The sequence below is a fragment of the Panthera uncia genome, chromosome A2 (genome assembly GCF_023721935.1).
Source record: "Panthera uncia isolate 11264 chromosome A2, Puncia_PCG_1.0, whole genome shotgun sequence".
Taxonomy (NCBI): Eukaryota; Metazoa; Chordata; class Mammalia; order Carnivora; family Felidae; genus Panthera; species Panthera uncia.
This window is the reverse complement of record NC_064816.1, coordinates 14,577,918-14,603,419: the sequence shown is the minus strand read 5'-3', so window position 1 is coordinate 14,603,419 and position 25,502 is coordinate 14,577,918. Positions and strand designations below refer to the sequence as shown.

General features: G+C 57.1%; 1 protein-coding gene across 1 annotated transcript in view; it reads left to right on the top strand.

Annotated features, from left to right (window-relative positions):
• SLC6A20 (solute carrier family 6 member 20) overlaps positions 1-23,912 on the top strand; it is a 39,291-nt gene extending 15,379 nt beyond the window's left edge. Inside the window, exons 2-11 of the mRNA XM_049640311.1 lie at positions 394-534; positions 1,852-1,943; positions 5,846-6,073; positions 9,445-9,555; positions 10,283-10,575; positions 11,699-11,861; positions 15,049-15,253; positions 16,752-16,911; positions 19,295-19,460; positions 21,196-23,912. Of these exons, the coding sequence (XP_049496268.1) occupies positions 394-534; positions 1,852-1,943; positions 5,846-6,073; positions 9,445-9,555; positions 10,283-10,575; positions 11,699-11,861; positions 15,049-15,253; positions 16,752-16,911; positions 19,295-19,460; positions 21,196-21,345 (1,709 nt within the window). The 3' untranslated portion in view covers positions 21,346-23,912. The remainder of the gene's footprint in view (positions 1-393; positions 535-1,851; positions 1,944-5,845; positions 6,074-9,444; positions 9,556-10,282; positions 10,576-11,698; positions 11,862-15,048; positions 15,254-16,751; positions 16,912-19,294; positions 19,461-21,195) is intronic.
• Positions 23,913-25,502: the final 1,590 nt, after the last annotated feature.

Genomic DNA, 25,502 nt, shown 5'->3' with positions numbered 1-25,502 from the left:
GGTTGGCCGGATAGATGGGTGGCTGGGTGGATGGATGGATGGATGGTTGGATGGTGGGTGGATGGGTGGGTGGATGGATGGATGCTTGGATGGGTGGCTGAATGGATGGATGCTTGGATGGGTGGATGGATGAATAGAAGAAAATGGATACGTGACCTACGAGCGAGGGGAATGAAAGAACAGTGGGTTGTGGAAAAGGTGGGAGAGAGTGCGGGCAGAAGGATGGAGGATGAGTGGAGATGTGGGAGGATGGGTGGGTGGAAAGGTAGAAAGATGAATGGACAAGTGGAAAGCCGGAAGGGAGGGAGGGAGGGTGGATGCGCATGGAGGTCAGGTGGGCTCCGGAGTTAAACTCATCGGTGACGGCCTGGTGTTGGCTCTGGACACCCGCAGGTAGTTTCCTGGTGCCCTACATCATCATGCTTGTTGTAGAGGGCATGCCCCTCCTGTACCTGGAGCTGGCAGTGGGCCAGCGCATGCGGCAGGGCAGCATCGGTGCCTGGAGGACCATCAGCCCCTACCTTGGTGGTGTCGGTAAGTGGGCACTCTCCTGGATCCTGGACAGCAGGGGGTGTGGGTGGGAGCCCGTTGGCTGGCAGGGCAGGCAGAGCAAGGGGCGAGCGCAAGGCCCGAGAGAGGGCCCGGGAGGGGGTGCCGCGGGATGTCGGCCGAGGGGGGCTGGATCCTTTACCCGCAGGTCAGTGAAGAAGGGGGGGCGGCACACCCTCTGGGGGGCCGATACCACACTGCTTCTCTTCTGTGAGCCTCAGCTGGCTCTTCTGTAAAAGGAAATAGCTGCCCAGCCAAGGAGCTGCAACTCACTCTCCCAGTAGCTACCGCTCTGGGAGCTCTAACTGCTCCTTGCTAATGATTAATAATGGCTCCTTCTCGTGAGCACCTACTACGTGCCGGGTGTCGGCCTGTATGATACATGCACACGAGCTCGTGTTATCTTTGTTGCACCACCGAGGGCCCGTTAATGTCTCCAGTGCGGGGAAGCAGAGGGGCACACGGGTGGCGCGCTGGGCGCGCTGTGCATCCCGTGTCCCCTGAGTTCCTCCGAGCTGGTGCGTCCCCGGCGCCTCTCGGCGATGGTTAGTTAACCCGCCCTACACAACCCTCACGTTCCAGGGCTGCCTGTGGGCGGGAGGAACTTTGGCCAGCCCTTGGCCACGGTCTCTTCTGCTCAGCCCTCCCGCCTCCAGCCAGGTAGGCAGGGAAGCAGAGAGGTGTTTCAGGAGCAAGGAGGGTGTATGCTTGGCGTGGCATGTAGTCTCGGAGGCAGAAGAAGTGTGTCCGCGGCCTCAGGCATCATCTCTGAACCCGAACTGCCTCCTCATCGCGAAGGGCTGTTAATTTTTAACAAGGAGGTGTGTGGTTTTACGATCTGCCCGAGTAATCAATCACAGAGGGCTTCTCAGAGGTGGCATTTGCTGCCTAAATAGGAAAGATACCGGATGTGTGTGCCAAGCAGGGGCGCTGGTGAATGTTTAACGGCCAGCTCTCGGGGTGGGGGGGGGGGGCCGGTGTGGGCTCCGGGCCCCTCCACTCCAGACACCCCTCCACGTACCCCCGTCCCTGGCCACCGCGAGGCAGGGTTTGGCACAAGTGACTCAGCGTCAGGGAAGCCAAGGGGGGAGCACCTGTGACGTCTAGCATCAGGGTGGCACTTGTCAATGACAGCCTGCCTCTCATGCTAAGTTTGCTTTTTTAATGCTTTTTTATTATGTATTTTTGAGAGAGAGAGAGAGAGAGACAGACACAGAGACAGAGGGCGAGGCGGGGAGGGGCGGAGAGAGAGGCGGACGCGGGAGTCCTCAGCGCGCGTCTGCCCCCCCCCCCCCCCCCCAGGCCTCGCCAGCGTGGTGGTGTCTTTCTTCCTCTCCATGTACTACAATATCATCAACGCCTGGGCCTTCTGGTACCTCTTCCACTCCTTCCAGGTGAGCGAGCCCGTGCCAGAGCGGGCTCGGGGAGCGGGGCAGGGAGAGGAGAGCCAGGCCACGCCCCGAGGCGGGGGTGGGGCGGGGTGGGGGGGAACAGGGGTGAGGATGGGGGGGGGGCGGCGGCCTCAGGGGCTGGGGGAGGCTGAGCAGCCCACGCGAGCGGTAGGGCTCCCAAGCCAGGCATCCACGGGACCCTGCCATTGTGTGTGTGTGCGCGCGTGTGTGTGCGTTTCTGGGGAGCGGGTTTCTGGCTTACGTCACGTTCTGAAAGATGTGACCTCCCCCCCCCCCCCAAAGTATGAAGCACCACCAGATGCTCCAGGGGAGAATGTGTGGATGGAGAGAGCCACCAACCCAGTAAGAGCAGGAGGACTTCCCCTGCCACGCCCCTCACCCCCACTCATGCCCCCTTCCCCTCCTCCTCCCCCTTCCAGCTCTGGTCGCTTGTCCTCCCAGCCTCCTGGCTCCAGGCGGAGCCCCCACATTTCCCTGCAGACCAAAGTTCTTCTAGAACGACCGTCGACACCCCCGTAACACAGCAGGGGCTACTCCCAAAGATGAACACTTTAAACCTGTATTTCTGATTTACGGCCATAGCTGACGCTCATGGCAGAAAATGGGAAGGGGCCGAACATCGTAGAGAAGTGAGAACCCTAACTCCTCACTGAGAGGTGCTCTTTGTATCCAAGCCGAAAGGAGTCTTCCCTTCTGCCGCCCGTGCTCACGGCTCTTCCTCGGCACCTGCCTTTCACTCTCGGGGACCCCCTCCCTGCTGCCCCCGGCTTGCCTTCCAGCAGCCTCCTCCGTCTGGGACAGAAGCTCCCCGGGCAGACGCCACGCCCTTTGCCACTGAACCCGGCCTTTGCAGGACAGACGCTGTCCCCAGGGTCCAAAAGCAAGGCAGGGCCGACCAGGGACTGTGGATTAACCCCAACTTGTGGGGCCACGCTCTGGAGCACTTGGGCACAGCCGTGAGCCTTTGGCGCCCCGAGGAATGCCCGGGTGAATGACTTCAGTAGCCAGAACGTGGCATCTACACTCGGAAGATGCTACATCCACGCCCCGCTCTGGCCACCCGGTCAACCCTACCCGGGTCGCCCCATGGGGAAATGCCTCGTGTGCATCCCTGACAGGAAGGGCTCTCTGCTCTGAGCTTAATTGCAGCCCCCATCTTCTCCCTGACTCCATGAAGACTGGCCACAGGCCTGCCTCTCCTCTACCTTCTGGGTGGAAACAGCTCCTCTGACTCTCCCCCCCTGGTGGCCACTCCTCCTCCTCTGTGCAGAGCTATCATGTACAGTTGGGCGGGTGGTGCACTGCACAATGGAACTCCAACTGAAGAGTTGCCATATGCATTGCCCGCATTATGCCTCTGTATACTTATAGAAACAGTTTTCCAAAGGTAGGAGCAACATGTCCTGTTCTAACAAAATCAGGAATATTTGACCATCTTCCCAAGGTGAAAATAAGGTTGTCTCAAGAAATGAGACACGTTTCCCTAACTCTCAGAAGTGCAAGGACCAGCAACTCCTGAAAATCACTCGACTGTCCATTCGGTCTGTCCTTCCCAGGCCCCTGGACTTCTCCTTTAGTTCCCCCACTCTGGAGCCCTCCTCTGTGGTCACGTAATGATAGTAACTGAAGCAGCGGTCGCTCCCTCAAAGCCAGCTCAGGGCCCCGCACAGTTGCAAGCACTTTAGAGGTAATCACCCAGGAACCGTCACCACAGCCCTGCGATGTGCGGTGCCCCGCATCAGCGGAGGGGAACTGAGTAGCTGTGAGACTGGACGCCAGCAGCCTGGCCTCAGGGGCTGAAGCCTGTCCATCCCCCTACCAGGCTTCCCAGCCTCCTGTCTAGGAACCTTGCCCACAAGGAGCACCGGGGGCTGTTAGAAAACCAGATACAAAATGCGAGCCTGACCCACTGATTCCGAGGAGGGGAGGCTGGCTGCTGGGAAATGGTCAGTTTCGTAAGTCCTTGCACTCGCTTAAATTCCTCCCCCTGGGGGAGCTTTCAAAACTCCAAGGCCCGGGCCCCACCCAGACCGATGCAGTCAGAGTCACTGGGGGTGCAGCCTGGGCACCGTATTTTTTTTTTTAAAGCCTCCCTTCTCCCCGGGATTCAGTCATGTAGCCGAGCCTGGGAACCAGGCCAGCCCAGGCTGGCTCAGCAATGGTCCAGTGGACGGACCAGTGGCCCAAGGGGCTGTGGGCTGGGTAGCTCCACCAGACTCCCAGCCCACGAGGGACCCTCCCACCTGCCTGGGGTATGGCGCTGGTTTGCCGCCGAGCATCTCAGTTGGCTCTATGTGGCCATTCTCTCCATGAGTCTCTGTTGCCCAGCGGTATGGCCAAAGGTCTTTACACATCAGCTGGTTTCCAGGAGCGTGACAATGAGGGCTGCGAGGCCCCAGGAAGCCCGGGCTGGGAAGGGGCACTGCGTCACGTCACTGCATTCTGTCACAGGCCAGCCCAGATTCACGGGGAGGGGCCGTAAATGCCACCTTTCCATGGAAGGAACTGCTGGGGACCGTCTTCAGAACTATTCTGGTCAAAGCTAGAAACGGACTCGAATTTCAACAGGCCAGGGGTCCACCCCCGACCCCTGCACAGGTCCCGAGCATTTTCCAGGTGGACAAAGCTGGGCTCCAGCTGCTCTTCGGTAGAGTGGCCCTGGCCCATGAGGTGACGTCTGTTTCCCCTGAAACGCACAGATGGAACCCAGTGGGCCAGGACTTGCTTCTGTCAGTGGAGAACTTTTGTCTAATGACATCTGAGCTTACGGGACCCAGAAACAAGCAAAAGTGATGGATGTGGGGCTTGGCAGAGCAGAGGTGGGACTCCTAATCCCTGTCCCCTGCCCCCTGCCCCCAGAGCCAGAATTAAATCCACTGCCTGCCCTTCCTCAGCTCCCACTTCTATCCTGTTCATCGTGCACACATCTCCAGGCTCTTTTGTTCCTAAGTGACAGACAACCCAGTTCAAACTGGCTGAAGCAGAAGAGGCTCTTACTGACTCTGTCTACAAAGTCCAGGAGGGGAACTGCTTCAGGTATAGCTTGACTCAGGCTCCACTGAAGTCAGCAGTGCTGGATTCTCTCTGTCTTAGGCACACAAGGTGGCTGCAGGGAGGCTGAACCTCACCCCTGCCTGACTTCTAAACCCAGCGTCTGTCCTGGGAGAAGCAAGTCCCCACCGCCTGTTAGTGAGGGAAGGACCTGAGTCTCATTCAAGCCGGGACTTGCTAGGAATGTGTGAAAATAAGCCAAGTCCGCCCAAATGAGAACAGACTGAAGCAATTTATCCAGAGCTTGCGATCGTTGCCTTCGGCAGAGACCCCAGGGCAGGCAGAGGAATGGGGAAGGTGTGTCAGTGGGAAAAAAGGCACGGCTTCCGGTGTGCCCGGACTGGGGTAGGGGGGGCTATCTGTGCGGTGAGGGGAGCAGATCGGGCTTTCTCCGGTTGGTCTGGGGTCGGGGAGCACGTGAGTTAGGGACACTGGCTGTCACTGCCCAGGTCCTGCCCACCCCACTCCAGGCCACTCCCTGCAAGATGCTGTGGCTGGAGTCCGTGGGCTCATTGCTGCAGAGGTTGTGGGTTCTATTCTCGTAGACGGTCTGGCCGTCGTCTGGTCCAGTGTCTCGGACCCACGACAGAGCCAGGTGATCCTCAACAAACTCCTGTGGGGTTGCACGGTGCGCGAAGCCCTCTCCCCGCCTCTCTCTCCTCCCCCCAAGCCCGTCTGTGCCCCCGACCGGCCCTCCTGGTCCCTGTCTGCCTTCGGATGCTCCTGTCCTTTGGGGACCAGGCACCCTTCCCGTCAGGACCATTCCCGTCCTTCCCCGCTCTGCCCTTCATCCCCAGCCCTCACCTGGCCGTGTGCTTGTTCTGATCCCCAAGGACCCCCTGCCGTGGTCCGTGTGCCCGCTGAACGGCAACCGCACAGGCTACGACGAGGAGTGCGAGAAGGCGACCTCGACACAGTACTTCTGGTACCGGAAGACCCTCAACATCTCGCCGTCCATCCAGGACAGCGGGGGCGTGCAGTGGGAGCAGGGGCTCTGCCTCCTCCTGGCCTGGCTGGTGGTGTACCTCTGCATCCTGCGGGGCACCGAGTCCACCGGCAAGGTGGGTCCACACAGCGCCCCCTGCCTGGGACCTGCGAGGGCGCAGAAGCCGTGCTGGGTGGGGCGGCGGGGGGGGGGGGGGGGGGGGGGGCAGCGGCGATGTCACCGGCACGAATCCCCTGCGAGGCGACCGTGAACGTGGCCGGAGGTGCTTGAAGTTGCAGTCTTGAAGTGGGGGCGTTCCCGGTCCCTACACGGATGAGCATGTCTGTGCCAGGCAGCTGTCCCCAAAGCCACACCACCCGAGCGGCACCGAGCACCTCGACAGTGAGTCTTCCCTTCTTTAAAAGCCTTAAGTCACTGCGCACGTCCCCCAGACACCCTGGCCGCTGGCTCTCAAACTGGACGGCACATCCGGGTCACCTGGAGAGCTTCTAGAACTCTGGTATCTCAGGTCCTCCCCCAAGAGGCCCTGGAGTGATCAGGGCAGGGAGGGACTTGAGCCTCGGGATGTTAAAAGCTTCCCCCGGGAGGGTTCTAATCTGCAGCTGAGTCTGAGAACCTTTGCTCTGAGCTGCTCAGGCCTGATTTCCAAACCTTCTCTCCTTGGTGCACCCCCAGCTTTCTACTCCTTCCGGGGGCGTGGGAGGGGGCTGAGATGCTCTTGAACTCTAATCTGCCCCAGGTGGAAAGTTTCTCCTGCAGTGTTTCCAGCACCTGCCATCTTTCTCAAGCTTCGGCAGGCGCCCGGGACCCCCGGGACCCCCGGTGACACCCGCCTCATACCCATTCACTCCTAGCCGGTCCCCTGCAGGCTGGGCGTGCGCCTTGCCTCAGTCTTGCAAAAGCCCTTCGGAGTGGATTTCATTATCCCACTCACCCGAGGTGTGGAGGGGCAAAGGAGCCCGCCCCGGGGCACCAACCAGTGAGGGCAGAGCTGGGACACACCCAGCTTTGTCCCTAAGACTCCCCATCCTCTTGTCCGGTGAATCGCCTCCTGTTTGCTCTCTCCATACCTTTTGTGACTTGATCCATCCCAACTTTTCCCTTCAGAAGTTCCTAAGAGGCCACCTGCCCTCACCGTCCTGACCACCTGCGTCGCCTCCTCCAGCCCCACCGTGTTTCTCTTGAGGCAGCAGGACCAGAATGACCCATAGTATCTTAGGCACCCCGCGACGAGCCCAGTACTGTACCTGGCGTCTTCTGTTGGTCTCCAAGACTCCGTGACGGCCAGCATCGTAGCCCCAACAGCGCCCCGTCCCATGGCCAAGCTAAAAGACTAGTGAACCTTCTCTGGAAGAACTTAGAGCCCGCAGCTACTCCCTCTGTCCCATCTCGAAGCTTGGCTAGTATTTTATGCTCATAAAAACATGGGTTTTGCAATTTGTCTCCGCCAGATGATTATGAGCGTGATACAGAAGATCCGAGGGCAGTATCTGTCAACTCTTTTCCAGATCATTTATACAAGTGCCATATGAGGTCATGCCATGCCACGAGCACTTATCCCATTGCCTCTGCTCAAGCCACACCCCGTCTCCACGACAGAGCGCCCCCACAGCTTTATTTATGGGGATTAATTCTGTTAAAAACGGTGTACCATTTCCTGGCCTCTTCTCTTGGAATCTCCTTTTCTTCCCCTCCAATGAATTGTTGCAGCCTGGTCAGAAATGGTTTCTCCCAGTGGTGTAGGCTGGGCCACATGCCCAGCTTCCCTGATGAGGGAGGAGGGAGCCCGGAGAGCCCCTCCCCCCCCCCCCCCGGACACTCGTTTACCTGAGGTGAAGGAGGGAAGTTCCAGGGACCTGCCTTCCGTGTCCTCAAAGTGTCCCCTGGCTGTGGACATCGGTCACCCCTCCTCTCTTGCCCTTGATGTCCTTCAGGGCGCTGGCCGATGCCCTCGCCCTCATCTGTCTCCGCCCCATACCCGTCATCCCAGCTGGGTTGATGACTTCTCAAGTCACGATGACCTCAGTGAGGGATCAGTGGTAAAAGACACGCCCCACCTCTGCTTGCCGTCCCCTGGGGTGAGGGGACACAGACTGTTCCTCTGGTGGCCTCGGGAGTGGCCGGGAAGGTGGCGCCAATGCCTCAGCGGGAGGGGAGGGCCCAGTGCCATCCGGTCCCATCTGGACATGGGCCCCCAGGCACATTTCGCACCGGAGGACCCACACCTTAAGCAAAAACCGCCTTCGCAAGATTCTTTTTGCGAAGTACTTCTGGGCTTTAAGTAAAGGGGCTCTGGCGCGCATACGCAGTCGATAGGGAGGAAAAGCGCCAGTTCCCGGACGGGCATCCGGGCACCGGCAGATCCCTGTTCGAAGCCATGTAAGAGTCAGCAGGACCAGAGCGTGAGGCGGTCGCCCAAACCACCACGAACACCACCGGACTCGTGATACGTGTCGTGTCAGCAGGAACACGATTTGGTCGACCAGAAAGGCCATTAGCGTCCAGCGTTCAACCCCGCGACAGCGAAGCCGCTCATAAAATATCAGCTCATCGAGTTTGTGTCATATTCCTGATAGGGACACGCTCCCCACGCCCACGTCATCACGTTTCCCTTACAAGCTCCTCTCAGGGCCAAGTTTCTCTCGAGGCTCCGTTCTGGAGAGACGTGCCTTGCTCCCAGCCCCTGGGTTTTTTGGGGGTTTCTCTTGGTTTTGTTTTTTCTTTTAAAGACAAGGTAAAGCAGGGCGCCTCAGTCGGTTAAGCGTCTGACTTAGGTCAGCTTAGGTCATGATCTCCTGGTTCGTGAGTTTGAGCCCCGGGGAGAGCTCTGTGCTGACTGTGGAGCCTGCTTGGGACTCTCTCTCTCTGTCTCTCTGTCTCTCTCTCTGCCCCTCCCCTCGCTCTCTCTCAAAATAAATAAACAAACTTAAAAAAAATAACATTTTTTTAATGTTAATGTGCTAGGTATATTTTTGTGGGCTGCCTCAAATCCTTTCTTTCCTGTTTTAACTTTTTATGTTTATTTGGAGAGAGAGAGAGAATGAGTGGGGGAGGAGCAGAGAGAGAGGGAGACACAGAATCCGAAGCAGGCTCCAGGCTCCGAGCCGTCAGCCCAGAGCCCGACGCGGGGCTCGAACTCACGGACCGTGAGATCGTGACCCGAGCCGAAGTCGGACGCTTAACTGACCGAAGCACCCAGGCGCCCCGGCCTCAAATCCTTTCTGGAATGAGGTCCGGTTGAAGGGAGAGTGGCAGGCAGAGGTCTCCTGTTTCTCCTGAAGCAGATTGCCCGGCAGTTACGGAGGCGGGCAAATGCATCCCACCTCCGGCCCAAACTCAAACCCAGCCCCCCTGCACTTGCCAGCTGCCAGCTGGACGTGTGATAGCGTGGTGCTTCGTGAGGCCTTCAGGTCTGTCGCAGGGACAAGAGGGGCACTGTGGGCACCGTGTCTCCAGGACGCTGACTCTGCCCTCTGGTGCCCGCAGGTGGTGTATTTTACCGCGCTGCTGCCCTACTGTGTGCTCATCATCTACCTGGTCAGGGGCCTCACGCTCCACGGAGCCACCAACGGCCTGGCGTACATGTTCACGCCCAAGGTACGGGCTGGAGGGAAGGGGACCTTCGATCTTCCGGGATGGGTGGAAAGAGGGGAAGACCCAGGGAGGTGGGTGGGGGCGGTGTGGATTACCTATGGGCACTGGGTCACCTCTTCAGCCAGGCTGTCCCCAAGCCCTGTTCATTCTGGGACACTGAGTCTTTGGTCCGCCCGCCCTCCTCCCCCTCCGCCCCCCCCCCCCCCACCCAGAGTGACTGCTACCCCAGCCCCGCATCTGGCCTCCCGGCCCCCACTCTCACCCCACACCCTCCTGGCAGTCTACGGATTTACCACCCAGCCACCTCTCTCCCTCCCGCACACCTGCCCGCACCCCTTCCCTTACAGAGGTGAATCCACACCCCGCAGGGTTTTCTGTGATCCCTCCTTAGACCCCGCTCCCCGACGCCCCACAGCCAACGCTCATCGGTCGCCAGAGGGTGTGGGGGGAGCACTATCGCCTTTGGGACAAAACAAGTTCATTTGGCAAATCTGGCGCCTGGAAACAAGATGGCTGTGGTAGCCCCCCCGCCCCCGCAAATGCCCCCCACATTCCAAATGACCCCCCACCGTCATCCCAGACCCAGAGCTCCAGCCCCAGCCCACACCACCTCCATCTCGTAGGGGACCGGGCCCGCACAGTGCCTGGTCATGGATCAGGGGCTCCTTTTACATGTCACTCCCCCTCCCTGGGCCTCCCGCCCTCTGCCGGTCGGTGGGTTACGGGGCAGGGGAGCGCCACCCGGCCGGGTCCCCCACCCCCGTCCCTGCCGGCTTTGCAGTTGGAGCAGCTCGCCAACCCCAAGGCCTGGATCAACGCGGCCACCCAGATCTTCTTCTCCCTCGGCCTGGGCTTCGGCAGCCTGATCGCCTTTGCCAGCTACAACCAGCCCTCCACCAACTGCCAGAAGCACGCCATCATCGTGTCCCTCATCAACAGCTCGACCTCCATCTTTGCCAGCGTCGTGACCTTCTCCATCTACGGCTTCAAGGCCACCTTCAACTACGAGAGCTGCTTGAACAAGTAAGCCGCCCAGGCCGCCCCGTGAGCCCCGGGGCCTCGGGTTGGGGGTGCGTCCCGCCGTCCCCCAAGCTCTGAGAGCCGCCTGGGAAGAGATGGCACAGGGAAGTCAAGGGGCGTGGGACAAAGGACGCCGGCTTTGCGGCTCTCCACCCGGGCCCAACCCCGGGCACCCCGCCTGAGGGCTGAGGGCAGCTTCGTACGTCCAAAGCTCTTAGCACAGGGAGGCACTGAACAGCCAAACCTCGGTTTCTTCTGCCCCGTCTCCCTGACCTTGGAAGTAACCCAGAGCCCTCTGGGTGAGCCAGGGCCATTACAGAATCTCCTGTCTGCCCCCCACCCACCCCCACCCCCACCCGCCTTATCCAACGTATAATAAACATCATCCAGACTAGGCTGTCCCATACGGCAGTCACTAGCCCCAAGGGGCCACCTACAGATTTAAATGTGGACTGGTTTAATTAATGTTAGTTACATCCAATCAGTTCGTTGCACTTCTGTTTAAACCGGTTTCCATTGAAATGTAAATGAATTTAAGTCGGTCTCTCAGTCACACCCGTCGCATTCAAGGCTTCAGCCGCCACGTGGGACGGCACAGACGTGGAATGTTCCCATCATCGCAAAATTTCTGTCGGACAATGCGGGCCCAGAGGTTTAAGTGGCCTAGCTGTGTGGGTTGGTTTCTCATCTCTGGTCCTCTTTCAGGCTCCCTCAAAGCCATTCAAGGTCACCCCGGACTTTAAAAGGTCACCAGCCGGGGTGTCTGGGTGACTCAGTCAGGCGTCCGACTCTTGATTTCGGCTCGCGGTTTGTGGATGGAGCCCTGCGTCAGGCTCTGTGCTGACAGCGCGAGCCTGCTTGGGATTCTCTGTCTCTCTCTCTCTCTCTCCCTCTCTGCCCCTCCCCTGCTTGCTTGCTCTCTTCTTCTCAAGACTAAATAAACTTTTTAAAAACATCAAAAAATTTAAAAAAAGAAAAAAAGGTCACCAGTCAACAGATTCCCTTTGTTGGAGAGACCTTGCCCAATCCGAGGGGAGGGAACCCCAGCACCCCGGCTTCCGAGAGAGGGGTTGGCGACCGCGGCCTTTCTACTCAGTGAAGGTCAACCTGGCATTCCGCTCTGCAGGGTGATTCTGCTGCTGACCAACTCCTTTGACCTTGAAGATGGCTTTCTGACAGCCAGCAATCTGGAGCAGGTGAAGGGCTACCTAGCCTCGGCCTTCCCCGGCAAATACAGCGAGGTGCTCCCACAAATTAGGAACTGCAGCTTGGAATCAGAGCTGGCCACGGTAAGGCAAGATCTCGGCCCGCTTCTCTCCTCTGAGAGAAGCCAAGGAAGATTCTCCGGTCAGCCTTTGGTGTCAGACCTGTGCGTTACCTCCCAGATGCCGCCTGTTCGATTCGGCAGCCCCTCCCCCCGGGGGGCGGTGGGGGGGGGCGAGGACCTACTGGTTCTGACCCAGCGAGAGGCCTTTGTTACTAACTTTCCTCCCCCCGCCAAGTCCATCCATGGGGGCCCTGTTTGAGGATCCCGGGCCTAGAGTGGTTTCTATGGCCTTCACGCCGGGATCATGCACATTCTTCTCTTAAGACGTGGCTCACGATGTCTGGTTCCTCAACCAAAGATGTCGCTAAAGAGCTTAAAGAACAACAGCTCGTCATGAGGCCCCCAGAGCTACTTTTCTACGGCTCAGGAGCTTCAAAGGCCAGTCCCCACCGCACCTGCATTTGGTGGCTTGTCCACTGGCACCAACTTCCCGGGGAACGTTGGCTCTGGTTCTGGAATCCGGCTTGCATCACGTTCGCTTATCAGGTCATTTCACGGGTGGGGCCACGCTTAGTCTTTCCCGGCTCCCTGCTCACACTGGCCTGTGGCCTGACCCCCTCCTGGGCGGGTGTCACAGCCCCAGCCCTCAAGCCGCAGCCCTCAAGGCCTTGATCGGTTCCGTGGGCTTCGGTTCCTGTTCCGTGAACTCATTTCAAATTTCCTTTTTGTTTTGGACATTTGGGGGGTTTCCTGACTTACTTTTAAGCTTGGCTCAGCGTCCAAGAATTACGTGGTTATTCCTTTATTCAACCTGGGCTTTTTTTCCCCCCCATTGTGTTTGTTCTTGTTCGTCTCTCCCCCTCGTTCCACTTGATTCTCTACTGTTTGGAATGGACACAGTGTATTTCTCCTTCCTAATTTTTCCTGTGCGTATTTAACTTAACAAAATCTGAAATTCAACGATATCGTGACTTCCCACCCAAACAGAGCAAGGATTTTTAGAACGCTTTCACCTTGTCCACCTAATTTTATTTATTTTTTAATAAATAAAATACACTTTTTAAAATGTGTGTTTGAGAGACAGAGAGCAAGCAAGGGAGGGGCAGAGGGAGAGAGGGAGAGAGAGAATTCCAAGCAGCCCCTTAAAATGCCTTCCTTTAGGGGCACCTGGGTGGCTCAGTCGTTAAGCATCTGACTTTGGCTCAGGTCATGATATCACCATTCGTGGGTTCGAGCCCCATGTTAGGCTCTGTGCTGACAGTTCAGAGCCTGGAGCCTTCTTCGGATTTGGCGTCTCCCTCCCTCTCTGCCCCTCCCCGCTCATGCTCGCTCTCTCTGTCTCTCTGTCAAAATACATAAACTTTTTTTTTTTTTGCTTTTAATTTTAATCTCAGTATAATTAACATACAGTGTTATATTAGTTCCAGGTGTACAGCTCTTTTCTCTTGACACATTGAAGATCTTTGCCTTGTGATTCTGGCTTCCATCGCTGCTCTTCGAAAGTCCTTCTTCAAAGGACCCGGCTTCACTCCGATTTCTCTGTCATCTTCTCTTGGACTCTGGCCTCTGCAATCCAAGCGTGGATGCATTTTTATTTATCCAGCGTGGGCTTGGGTGACGTTGGGCTTCCTGGATCCACGGACCCGTGTATCTTACCAGTTCTGGAACATTCATACCGATGTCCTCGTAACCATCGCCTTGACTTCCGCCTGTCTTCCCCGTTCGGAATTCCAGCTGGACCTTCTCATCCCACCCTGCAAGGCCACTCTTTGATGTTTTCCCACCTTCTTATCTTTTTTTTTTTTCTTCATTATGGATTCCTCCCTGGGATATATTTCCAAGTCCACTAATTTTCTCCTCAGGTGCAAGCAGTCCTTAGCTGTCAGTGGGGTCTTTTCATCCAGTATGTTTTTAGATGCTATTTACTCTCAGATTTGCTTTTCATTCCAATGGTTTCTTGTCATACATTTATCTTGGTCATTATATCTTCTGTTTCTTTAAAAATGTCATGCATAGGGGCGCCCGGGTGGGTCAGTCCGTTGAGCGCCCAACTCTTGATTTCGGCTCAGGTCACGATCTCAAGATTTGTGGGACGGGGCCCTAGGGCGGGCCCCGCACTAACAGCGCGGAGCCTGCTGGGGATTCTCTCGCGCTCCTTGTCTCTCTGCCCCTTCCCTGCTCTTTCTCTGTCTCTCTCCGAGAAAAATGCATCATACATCGCTGATCCACTGGTGGCCTTGGACAGGAGAGTGGAAGGCAGTCTGTCCTCAAGGGGAGGAATGTTTGATCACTGTTGAGAATGTGTTGGCTCACAGTAATGATAGAAAGCCAACCTGAGTAATTTCGTTACCGTTTGTAAATTCCCTATGAGCCATCACCCCCTCTCGTCTGCACCCAGCGCTGGCGAATCCCACTGTGCTCACTGGTTTGCCATGGAGCTGACCTATGTTCTGAATCTGCCCCCCAGCGTCTGCCATTCTTGGGGAAGGGTGTTCTAAACCTTAGTCCCGCTGACTCTTTACTTATGGTGGCTTGTCTTCTCGTGGGTTTACAGATCCGTTTGCAAGCTAGCCGCTTGATCATCTCTGGTGGTCCTGCGGGTCTAAATTGGGGGAGCTGTCCCCCAGAGAGGGTTTGCTTCTGCTGCCGGTAGCCAGGGGGCACCCCCCAGCTCATGACCTCTTTTGACCCCTTCTGGGGTTTGTCTTTAAGCAGGGAGCTCTGGGTTCTGTCTCCACAGTTCAGTATCCCCACAATGGTGTTGTCGCGGCAGGGATCTGGCCACGGGACAACTGCCCTCCGGGTTGCCTGCTGGCCAGGCCAGCACCCCACCTTACGGGCTCCTCTTGCTCTGGCACCCCCCTCCCACCTCAGCTCCCAGCCACTGAGGCCTCGGAGCACCTAGTCAGTCATGATACCGGGAGCAGAAATTATCTTTGTTGTATTTCATCCTGAACAGACGTGCTCCTCGCGCTTTGCAAATACGGACCCAGTGCTCCTCGCGCTTTGCAAATACGGACTCCCGACGACTCACGTTTCTATCCGACCCAGCTAAGCCCGAGGGGCTGGTCTGCAGACGGAAAACCCAGCCTCAGCATGTGGCTTCTCGTGGCCAGTCCCCAGGGCCCCCCAGGATGCTTAGCACTGGGCGTGCTCAAGGAGCCGTAAGTCCGCTGGGGTGTCTAACTGGTGTCTTCTCACACGGGCAGGCGGTCCAGGGCACTGGCCTGTCCTTCATCGTCTACACCGAGGCCATTAAGAACATGGCGGCATCCCAGCTGTGGTCGGTCCTCTATTTCTTCATGTTGTTGATGCTGGGCATCGGGAGCATGCTGGGGAACACGGCGGCCATCCTCACGCCCCTGACCGACAGCAAGGTCATCTCCAGCCACCTGCCCAAGGAGGCCATCTCCGGTGAGTGGGCCAATCCACGGAGGACATGGGGGTCGGGAGGGCGGGGCATGGGGCGCGAGCAGACGGACAAGCTGCCGCGGGGACCGTGTGCTGGTGGAGGTGGCGACCTCCTAGCGGTCCTGCCGTGGCTCTCGCCGCCTCTCGGGCAGTCGGGACCTGGCACGTGTGCGTCTCGCCCGCGCATCTGGTTCTCCCTCACGAGGCAGCGCAGTGGCCGCCCCAGCGCCGGGAAAGGCCGGACTCACCGACCTGGCGCTCAGAACTCTCCAGGCCAGGAGAGAACCTGCTTCTGCCTTTGTTCCCACTGCCGTGTTAACAGAACGTGTGCATTTCTTAAACACAAACTCAATCATTTTCACACGTTCCCGCTCAAGTAACCACCGCCTAGGTCGAGACAGAGCATTTCCAGCCCCCGCCCCTGCCCCGAGAGCCCCTTCCCACCCCTTCCCGTCAGTACGTGTCCACCCCCCCTCCCCCCTACCGCCTAGGCCCCCACCCTACCCACCATGGCGCCATCCCACCGCATCCGGGACATCCCCTCTCCCAGCCCAAATCCAATCCAGCTCCCACCCCATCGCCTTAAAGCCCTGACCGCCTGGGCCGAGCTGCCCACCCTTCGTCGGAACCTTCTAGCACTTAGCATCTCCCCTTGCACCTGGTCTCTGTAGCAGCACCCTGTGTGCCGTTAGCTCCCGGCCAACACGTAGCCCCTTCTCCTTGTGTGTCCCCTCAAGATGGCACTGGGGTTTGGTGAGTGACGGCACATGGTATGATGGCGGGACGGGCAGGTGGGAGGTGGGAACTTGCGAGTCAGGTACTTTGTGGAGTGCCCGAGGGAGTCAGCCAAAGGAGACCGGGACAAGGGCCCGGGTTCTGGAGGCAGAAGGGCCAGTGTCTGAGCCCAGACTCCGTCGCTGACCTGCTATGGGATGTTGGGAAATTTACTCCGTATCTATGAGCCCTTGGCTTCCCCATCTGTAAAGGGGGCTCCTGAGGCTTTTGGATCCAATGCCTGACAGGTGCCTGGGGTGCACGTAGTGGGAGCTGGGTAAACATTCCCGTCTGCCCCTCCTCTCCCTCCTCCCTCTTCCCGCCACACAGGAGTCCTCGGGATGCCCTGCAGGGCAAACCCTCTGCCCCGACTCACCTCCCAGGAGCTCAGGGGCTGAGTTGGGATAAACAGAATCACCAGACCCACAGGCTGGGTGCCCCCCCCCGCCCCCAGATAGCCGTGCCCACAACTTTCTTTCCCCCTCGAGTTTGAGGGCCCCCCTGCAGGACAGCGCCGAGAATTAACATCAGTGACGTCTGGCACACATTCCCCGGGACACCTTTGCTGTCCCCCACCCCTCCCGGAACACACACTCCCGTGGCAAACACGCAGAGAGGCCTGTCCCCGGCAGAGTCCCCTCGGGGTCGGCGGCTCTGCGGCCACACAGGAAACTGGATGAGCGGGGGGGCGTGGCAGGCAGGTGAGCGTGCGGTCTCGTGGCCCCAGGTCTGGTGTGCCTCGTCAACTGCGTCATCGGCTTGGTGTTCACCATGGAGGCCGGCAACTACTGGTTCGACATATTCAACGACTACGCTGCCACGCTGCCCCTGCTGCTCATAGTCCTGGTGGAGATCGTCGCCGTGTGTTACGTGTTCGGGCTGAGGCGGTGAGGAGGCCCCGCCCCCAACACCTGCAGGGGGTGGGGATGCCCCGAAGGCCCCGCCCCACCGGGAAAGCAGCCCCTTCCCACGTGCACTTGGCCTTCCCCTTTCCACTCGGCATCGCTTTTCCCTCTGCCCTCATCTCTCAGCTCATTCTCGGCCTCGTTCGACCTGCCGCCAACACCTCCTCTCCCCATTTCCCGTGGTTTTACTTTTTATTATAGGACGTTCGCCTGTTGATCGTGCCGGGCCCCGGCGGCTTAGTGGGGCAGGGATCCGTTACCTCCAGGCACCACATACTCTGACCCTCGGTGAACATCAGTATTTTTCGGGCACGCTGACCAAAGTCCAGTTGATAACTTAAAACCAAAAAAACGTGGCCGATTCAGGATGTCAGGCTCTCGATCCCGGAGCACGGCCGGGCACTGGAATGTTGTAGATCCCCCCCTGGGTGACGGGCTGTGCCGCTGGGCTGAGGCCACTGGTTTAGACAGACTTGCTCCTCCGCGTGGGCCCAGGGGGGAGCCTCACCGTACATGCGGGACCTCGGGCCCACCCAGGCCCGGTGAGTCAGATCCTACACGTTCACACGGGAGGGGTCCACATGAGCATTTGGGAAGCACTGCTCAGATATGAGCCGATCAGACAGGTGAGCCAAGTTGTGCCCCCCCATCCTCAGTCTTTTCCCACCCTCCACGTTGGTTTGGAGGGGGGTGGGGGTAGGGAGCAGCACCAGCCATGACATTCTAGAAACCAGACCCCCTTGAGCCACGTTTCCCACTGTGTCTGTCCCCAGAAGCACTGGGGTCCCGTGCCATGCTGAGGGACGTCCATGATCAAATAACTTGCAAGACATAAGTTAAACAGAGTCAGAATTTCTTTCCTCTAGGACTTCCTGGAGCCATGAAGACGATTGGGAATCTCAAAGAGGGGGTATAAATGGTAGCCTTGCCAAAACCGTTTTGGTCAAGGAAGCCTTTTTTCAGCCTACCTCCCATTCGCTACCTACTGGGGACATTCGAGCTAGAGTGACCCACTCTACTTTCCCAGGACCGAGGGCTTTCCCAGGGTGCGGGCTGTCCGGGGCTAACACTGGGGAAGTCCCGGGTAAACTGGGACAAGTTGGTCACCCGGGAAATGCCAGTCTAGAGGGAGAAGCAGATGGGTCACCTGAGAGGGTAGGTGTTTCCCAGGAAGGGAGAAGGCGGAGGAAAGAGGAACAGAACCCAGGGCCCACTGGAGGTGCTGGAGAAAGGGCACAAGTCCATGCAAAGGGGTGGTGCTAAGTGGTGAGGCTGGAGGGAGGGAGAACCAAAAAGGCGTCTCCTATAGAGTGTGGAAGTAGCAGGATCCGGGAGTGACGGGGAGGGAGACAGCGCCATCTAGTGAACATCTAGCAACAGCGCCATGTCAGGTGGGAGCTCAGGACACGCCCCAGGCCCCAGTGCGACAGGTGGCTGTGGTTGCAGCTGGTGACGGTCTCACCCCACCCCACCCCCGCCCCTCTTCAGGGCCACTTCTGCTTTGGGTGCGGTTTCAAGGCCCTGGACGGGAGACAGCAGGCCAAGCCGGGTCTGGGCCTGGGTCTGCCGCTACCCGGGTGCCCTGGGGCAAGTGACCTCACGGCCCGGGCCTCGGTGCCTGCTGCCGTTAAATGGGGGTGACGATGGCTGGGTCAGTATTTCCCAAAGTGCTGAAGACACTTTCCATACTTACTTGAGTCTGTGTTAGGAAACGTGATTAGTTCTTTAAAAGGGGGGGTGGGGGGGAGACATAGTGTGCAGACACGATCGGAATCCCAGAGCAGCCACCTTTGGGGGGCACTGCTCTGGCTTCTCTTACGCCCGCTCCGGCGGGTCTTGGCCAGAGTGCTGCATTCCCAGGTTTGGCTCTCCCTCTGTCCCAGAACCTACTGTGGCTCCAGGGTACAAAAGAGATTCCTCTCTTAGGGGCGTTTTCATTCGCTGATACCAGGATGGGAGGGGTGGGGGCAGAGCTGCCCCCCGGGGTCCCCGAGCGTGGAGGTCTGGCTTGATAAGTGACCCTCCAGGCTGTTGGCTTCTGCTGTCTCCGGGAACTGCCCTCTGGTCCACACCGGCAGCCTTCATCTGGAGGTGGCCCCGGGTAGATTATCTCCTGACATGCACCTGACTCTGGGGGGACTGCTCTGCTCCCCTGCTCTGTGGTGGCCTTGGCTCCTCCCCCTGCCCCCCCCACACCCCCTCTGCCCAGGAGGGGTCAGAGAGACACCCCAGAGGGGTCGTGCCCAAGGCTCAGTGGTGCTCAGAACAGAATCTTCCTAAACAAACAGGGATGTGGACGCTGGAGCCCCCTCCCCCCGCCCCGACGGCGTGCATAATCCAGACTTTCTCCCCGTTTCCCAAATAGATTTGAAAGTGACCTCAAGGCCATGACTGGCCGCACCCTGAACTGGTACTGGAAGGCCATGTGGGCCGGCGTGAGCCCGCTCCTCATCATCAGCCTCTTTGTCTTCTACCTGAGTGACTACATCCTCACGGGGACACTGCAATACCAAGCCTGGGACGCTTCCCAGGTACCCCCTGTCTCGGGGCCCCCGGGCTCACTCTCCAGCAGCGGCTTTAAGTTTCCTGAAACCAAAGATCCGCTTCCGTGGTGTGGGCAGGTTATTTGTCGCGGCCTGGAAACACCACCCGGGTATTTAAAAACAGCCCAGGAGAGCAGACCCGGGCTTTGAGTTTTGCGACGTGCGCTCCTGTAAAGAGTAAGATTCCTTCTAGAACTTCCCAGGGGGCCTTTCCCGGGGGTTGGGAGAAAGCCCCCTGCAGAGGCCCTGGTTCCTGCCCCCAGGCTGCGCCCTCCTCCCTCCTCCTCAGCCTCAGGCCCTCTGACCTCTGTCCGCTTAGCCTCCTGGGGAAAGGCAAAGCCAGCCTCCGGGGCATGGGCCCTGAGCCCCGGCAGGCGCCCGAGAGGACCCGTCTTAACGCTCGAGTCACCGCATCCCGGGAGGGTCTGGCTCTGGGTGTGTGTGTGGCTGGGACGCAACAGGCTCACTCAGGCCACAGGCAACTGCTGTTCACCGACCAGAAGCGCCGTGTGTCAGCATTTTGACAACCAGGGCGGCCGTGTCAATGCACTTGGCCTGAGGGCCAGCCTTGGCTGCCCTTACATACAGGCAGCCTCTCACAGCGAACATTTACGCCGGGAGGAAAGTAATCCTGCAGGCCAGTTGGCATTTGCTTTCCTATGGGTAGAAGACGCTGTCCCTTAGCACCCAGCGTGCATGGTGGCTCTGAAGGACGCCACTCCAAGTGAGCAGGTGACTGATGGCGGCTGCGAGGCGCCCCCGCACCTGCCTCCCGGCAGGAGAAGGACCGGGATGTCTTCTCCAACCCAGAGCAGACTGACGCTTTTGTCAAAAGCAGTAGCAGTGAATCCCTTGAAAAGGGAGAATGTATACAGAAAACCACGTATGGACTACAAGCTCCCATTATTTCTTGTATCAACAGATACGAGACGAAGCTGTCACATTGCTAAAACAGCTTCTAAACGCTTCCCCCGGTTTCTGTACTGGTCAGTACAGAACAACAACAGCAACAAAAAGTCATAGGACGAGTAACAGGAAGTTTGTGGGCTGGTTCCCACACCACACTCCGAGCGCGTTTTGGTTTACAAGCCACGCGCGGTTGGCCTGTGATCCCTCGGCCGTAGCTGTTCTGCGGCCCCCTCGTGGAAAGGTGGCATTTATTGGCTTTTTGGCCTCCTTTCTCGTCAGCTTTAATGCATCTGCATTCAGGGAAGCATCCCCCAACTCAATCCAGACGTCCGCCAAGCCTTCTCCCAAGACTAGGGCTGTGCCGTCCAAGATGGCGGCCAACCACCACAGGTGGTGATTAATATTTCAATTCGTGAATATTCAGTACAATGTAAAGTTCTGTGCTTCGCGCCCACTGGCCACATTTCAAGGGCTCAGTAGCCCCCTGTGTCTGTTGGCTACCATGTTGGACAGCACGGGGCTAAGGTTAAGCCCCCTCCATTTAGGTGGCCCAGATGGCACCTCAAATGGAAGGCCCTTGATTACTCCTGTGCCTGCTCTTTACGGGTAGCTCCGAACAGTTGCCGTAAGCACACTGGTTGAGGTTTGCGAAAGAGAAAGAAGACAAGGGCAACTAGTCTACCCCACATGCTTGCTAGGAAGCTGCAGAGCCGGGTGGCCCCGGATGGAAGGATGCCCAGCCCCAGATGCTCTCCGCCAAGCGGGGCTCTGCCTGTGGTGGCTATTCCTGCTGACCCTCGGCTTCTCCTTCCAGGGTCAGCTTGTGACCAAGGATTACCCCCTCTACGCACTGGCCATCATCGGCCTGCTCGTGGCCTCTTCCACCATGTGTATCCCCCTGGTGGCCCTGGGGACCTTCATCGTGCGCTGCCTCAAGAGGGGAGACACGCCCCCCATGGCCTGAGGACTGGGCTTCCCGGAGACTCCGGTCGGCCGCTCGCTGTTCTGCAGCTGTATTTATAGGTGGAATCTCCTTGGCTGCCTTTAAACATATTTACTCCAGAAATACTCAACCCGTCATCTTCCTGAGCCCATCAAGAAGAACTAGGAGGGTGTGGAGGAAGGGCCCTCGGGAGGACCCACACCCATCCACGGAGCGGCCCCTGCTCCCCTCTGCCTGCCCCCACGGTCGCACCGAGCTGGCTCCTTTCCGCCAAAGACACGGGCTTTTCAAGGCCAGTCTTGAAGACCATTGCTTTCTCGATTCTAGGGAAGCCCCAGAATCCGGGCACACCGTGGGCTGAAATTCGACTATAATTTTTATGGGATAAAATTTAAGCAATTTTTTTCCCCCTGAAGAAATCCCAACATAACAGAGGGCAGGTGCTTTTAGATCAGGGTGAAGAGAGGTTTTTTAAGTGCCCTGAGATGAGCCATCTGAATGTCACTGGTGCAAAATCAGTTCTCTTTTTTCAGTCATACTGAATACGCCAAGACTGTGTTTCTCACTGAGAGGACTGGCTGGCCATGAAGAAGGGAGGCCTTTGGGGTCGCTCCTGTGATCTGAGGTCTCTCACAGCGGGTCGAGGACCCGTCACCCCAACCACAGGATGCGACCCCAAAGCCCCGGGCGTGGTCCCGTGAGCAGTCCGTGCAGCCAGCCCCTGCCCCAGTGCCTTACGCATTAGGAAAGGTGCCAGAGCCACTTTGAGGGTGAAAGTAAATCTAACGTTCCCACAGATGACGTTATACCTGGACACGGTGGCCAACTCTTTATAGCAAAGACCACGAGCATCACTTACAATCGATTCTAAAATATTTGTACATTTTTTAAAGTTTATCCATTTATTTTGAGAGAGAGAGAAAGAGAGAGAGAGAACATGAGCAGGGGAGGGGCAGAGAGAGAGGGAGAGAAAGAATCCCAAGCAGCCTCCACACTGTCAGCGCAGAGACCGATGCGGGGCCCGAGCCCTCGGAACCGTGGGATCATGACCTGAGTCAGATGCTTAACCGACTGAGCCACCCAGGCGCCCCTGTATGGAAGTTTTCTAAAGCGTATATGTAACTCAAACAGAGCATCTTGTAACTGAAGGCACTGTATTTATGATGCAGCATTAGTCTACTAGGCTAGTGTCTCCTGTCTTTTTTCACAGCAATCAGCAGGTCAAGGTTATTCCTGAGGGGGGAGGGGCCCCTCCCAAACCTTCTGTGCTTCACCGACATACAGAATTCAAGAGTTTCTTTGGGTAAGATTTGTACAGACATCTTCGAAGACGCTGAAACACGCCCCTGGGACGTCGGCTGGAGTGTTTTGTTCTGTTTTGACTTCTTTTTCGTGTATTTATAAATGCCCAAATAACAGAAATAGGCATCCGAAAGGTCTTCTGCTTTTACAAGCCGTCTTGTCACTGCTTCCCCGTTTCACCCGATGGCCACTTATGACGAGGTCATCACTAGCCTTCAAAATGCACCAGCATTTATCAAGCACAAGTACTCAGCCTTCGGACTTCTCAGCAGAGGGTCTAGCGTTGAAAAACTGTAGATGTCAAGGCTTGAAGAGTAGGTGCACTCAGTGGCAAACACACAGCCCTCCGTTCCCGAATCCTTGCGGAGCGGGTCCCCCTCGGGCCCCAGTCATGGTCACGGTCTTACAACATGGGCCGCCCCTCCTGGGGTCCGTCATCAGCAGGGTGTCTCAGCCCCAATTGCCAAGGATCCTCAGGACCGTGGAGACAAATGTCCTAAATCATTCCTTTATTCTGTGTTTCCACACCTCGCCTCCCATTCGAACAGCCTGTGAGCATGTAAAACTCCCAACGCCCCACCCGGGCCACACCCGAAGGACCAGGGCTCCATAATGTGTCACACATGTAGGAACATTTACGTCCAAAGTGACCTTTAGGGGTGCCTGCGTGGCTCAGTCGGTTAAGCGTCTGACTTCACCTCAGGTCACGATCTCACAAGTTCGTGAGTTCAAGCCCCGCGTCGGGCTCTGGGCGCTGACGGCTCGGAGCGTGGAGCCTGCTTCGGATTCTGTGTCTCCCTCTCTCTCCGCCCCTCCCCCACTCACACTCTTTCTCTCTCAACAATAAGTAAATGTTAACAAAAAATTTTTTAAGTGACCTTTAAACGTTTGAAAGCATTTTTGTGTACTTCCAATTGCATGGAAAAGCCACTTCTACAGAATAATGCTTGCTCACGGAAGTTGGATGGATGAGGTCACACTGTTCTAGAACAATGTGCTCCAGGTGAAAATGCCTCAGGTTTCCCATTCAGTTTTATTCTGGTTTCTGTGAACTTCACGAAGAACAGAGCATTCTTCAGTAATCCTCTTGAACCAGGAATGAGTCGGGTCTCAAAAAAATTCTTTGTTGACTGTTTTCTCGGTGCTGCACAAAAGTGGTCATCTGACACCTGTCCACCTTCCTCCATTAGGCTGGAGAGAGAAAGGGATGTGCCACCCCCATCCACGTAACAGTCACCGTGACGTCGTGGCCAGATCACGGACTCCAGAGAGTTTTCTATTTACGCTGGAGACGTAACGGTCCTTGCTTGACTTAGCTCTAAGAAATCAGGGAGGGAGATGGTTGGGTGCTCAGCAATTGTTGTCATAGATAAAACCTTTGACAAGTGTCTCTGTAGGTTTGTGTCACGTACTGGCTGCAGTTTTGAGCCCCCTCTCTTAACACGAGATATGCCCACATTATGTAAATAGATGAGCTAATTTTGAAAACATGGCAAATAAAAGAGAATCCACCCAGTGTCTCGGTTCTGTCACCTTCCCCACGTTTCCCTCCTCAGGCAGCCAGAGAAGCCACACTGACGCAGTGTGACCCTCACGGGAGGTGATGGTTAGAGTCCATAAGAAAAATCAGAAAAGGGCGCCTGGGTGGCTCAGTCAGTTAAGCGCCTGACTCTTGGTTTCGGCTCAGGTCATGACCTCGCGGTTCCTGAGTTCAAGCCCCACACTGGGCTCTTCGCTGACAGTGTAGACTAGCCTGCTTGGGATTCTCTCTCTCCCCAACCCCCCCCCCCCCCCCCCGCCCCCCAAAAAAAAAACTATAAAAAAAAATTAAGAAAAAAAAAAGAAAAATCATAAAGGTCTAATTCGATGGGTTTAAAACAGGGTATGAGCCCTTCTAAATTGCTGCAGAAAAAAAACATCACTGACGAATGGGAAATTCTTTTTTTTTTTTTTTTTAAGTTTGAGAGAAAGCTCGTGAGTGGGGAGGGGCAGAGAGAGGGAGAGAGAGAATCCCACGCAGGCTCCGCACTGTCGGCTCAGAGCCCCTCGTGGGCCTCAAGCCTGTGGACCGTGAGATCATGGCCTGAGCCGAAATCAAGAGTTGAATGCTAACTGACTGAGCTGCCCAGGTGCCCCGACAAATAGGAAATTCTTAACCAGAATGTCTCGACCGGCCTCTGACATGGGAATCACTTCTCTTCTATTGCCCACGTGGACAGGATCAGCCTTTATTGAGATCTTACAAGTCAGTCCGGAGGCAGGTGCTGGGGACAGTGCTGAACAGGACAGACACGGTCCCTGGACTTTATGGCACTTACATTCTGGGGGGTGGGGGTGGGGAGAGTCACAGTGAAGGTAACAAACGAGATGACTACAGATGGTGACCGTTTCTAAGAAGCCAATACATGGGTCAAGTGGTGGTGTGGCAGGGACAGTGCATCAGTCCGGTGGTTGAGGAGCTTTGCGGACCGAATGTCTGTCCAGGAGGAGGCAACAGCATGTGCAAAGGCCCAGAGGTGGGAAAGGGCAGGAAGGAGGCCTGTGGTTGTGATGGGGAGAGTGATCGGGGGTGGGAGTGAGCAGGGTCTGGTCAGTAAGACCTTGTGGGCCAGGCAAGGAGCTTAGATGGTCTTCAAAGAGCACCGGAACGCCACTGGGGGGTGAACACGGGGCCCTCCCTGCATGAGCTGCCGGGAGAAGACGTAAGTGTGTAGCACGTAAAACCAACAAAGAACTACTCTCTAGAATATAAAGAACGTCCACAAATCAGTAAGGACAAACAACCTAACAGCAGCCGGCAAGAGACCCCAACAAGGCGCAGAACAGGAACAGCAACGACCCAACAAAGAATTATGAAAAGATGCTCCCATCTCACC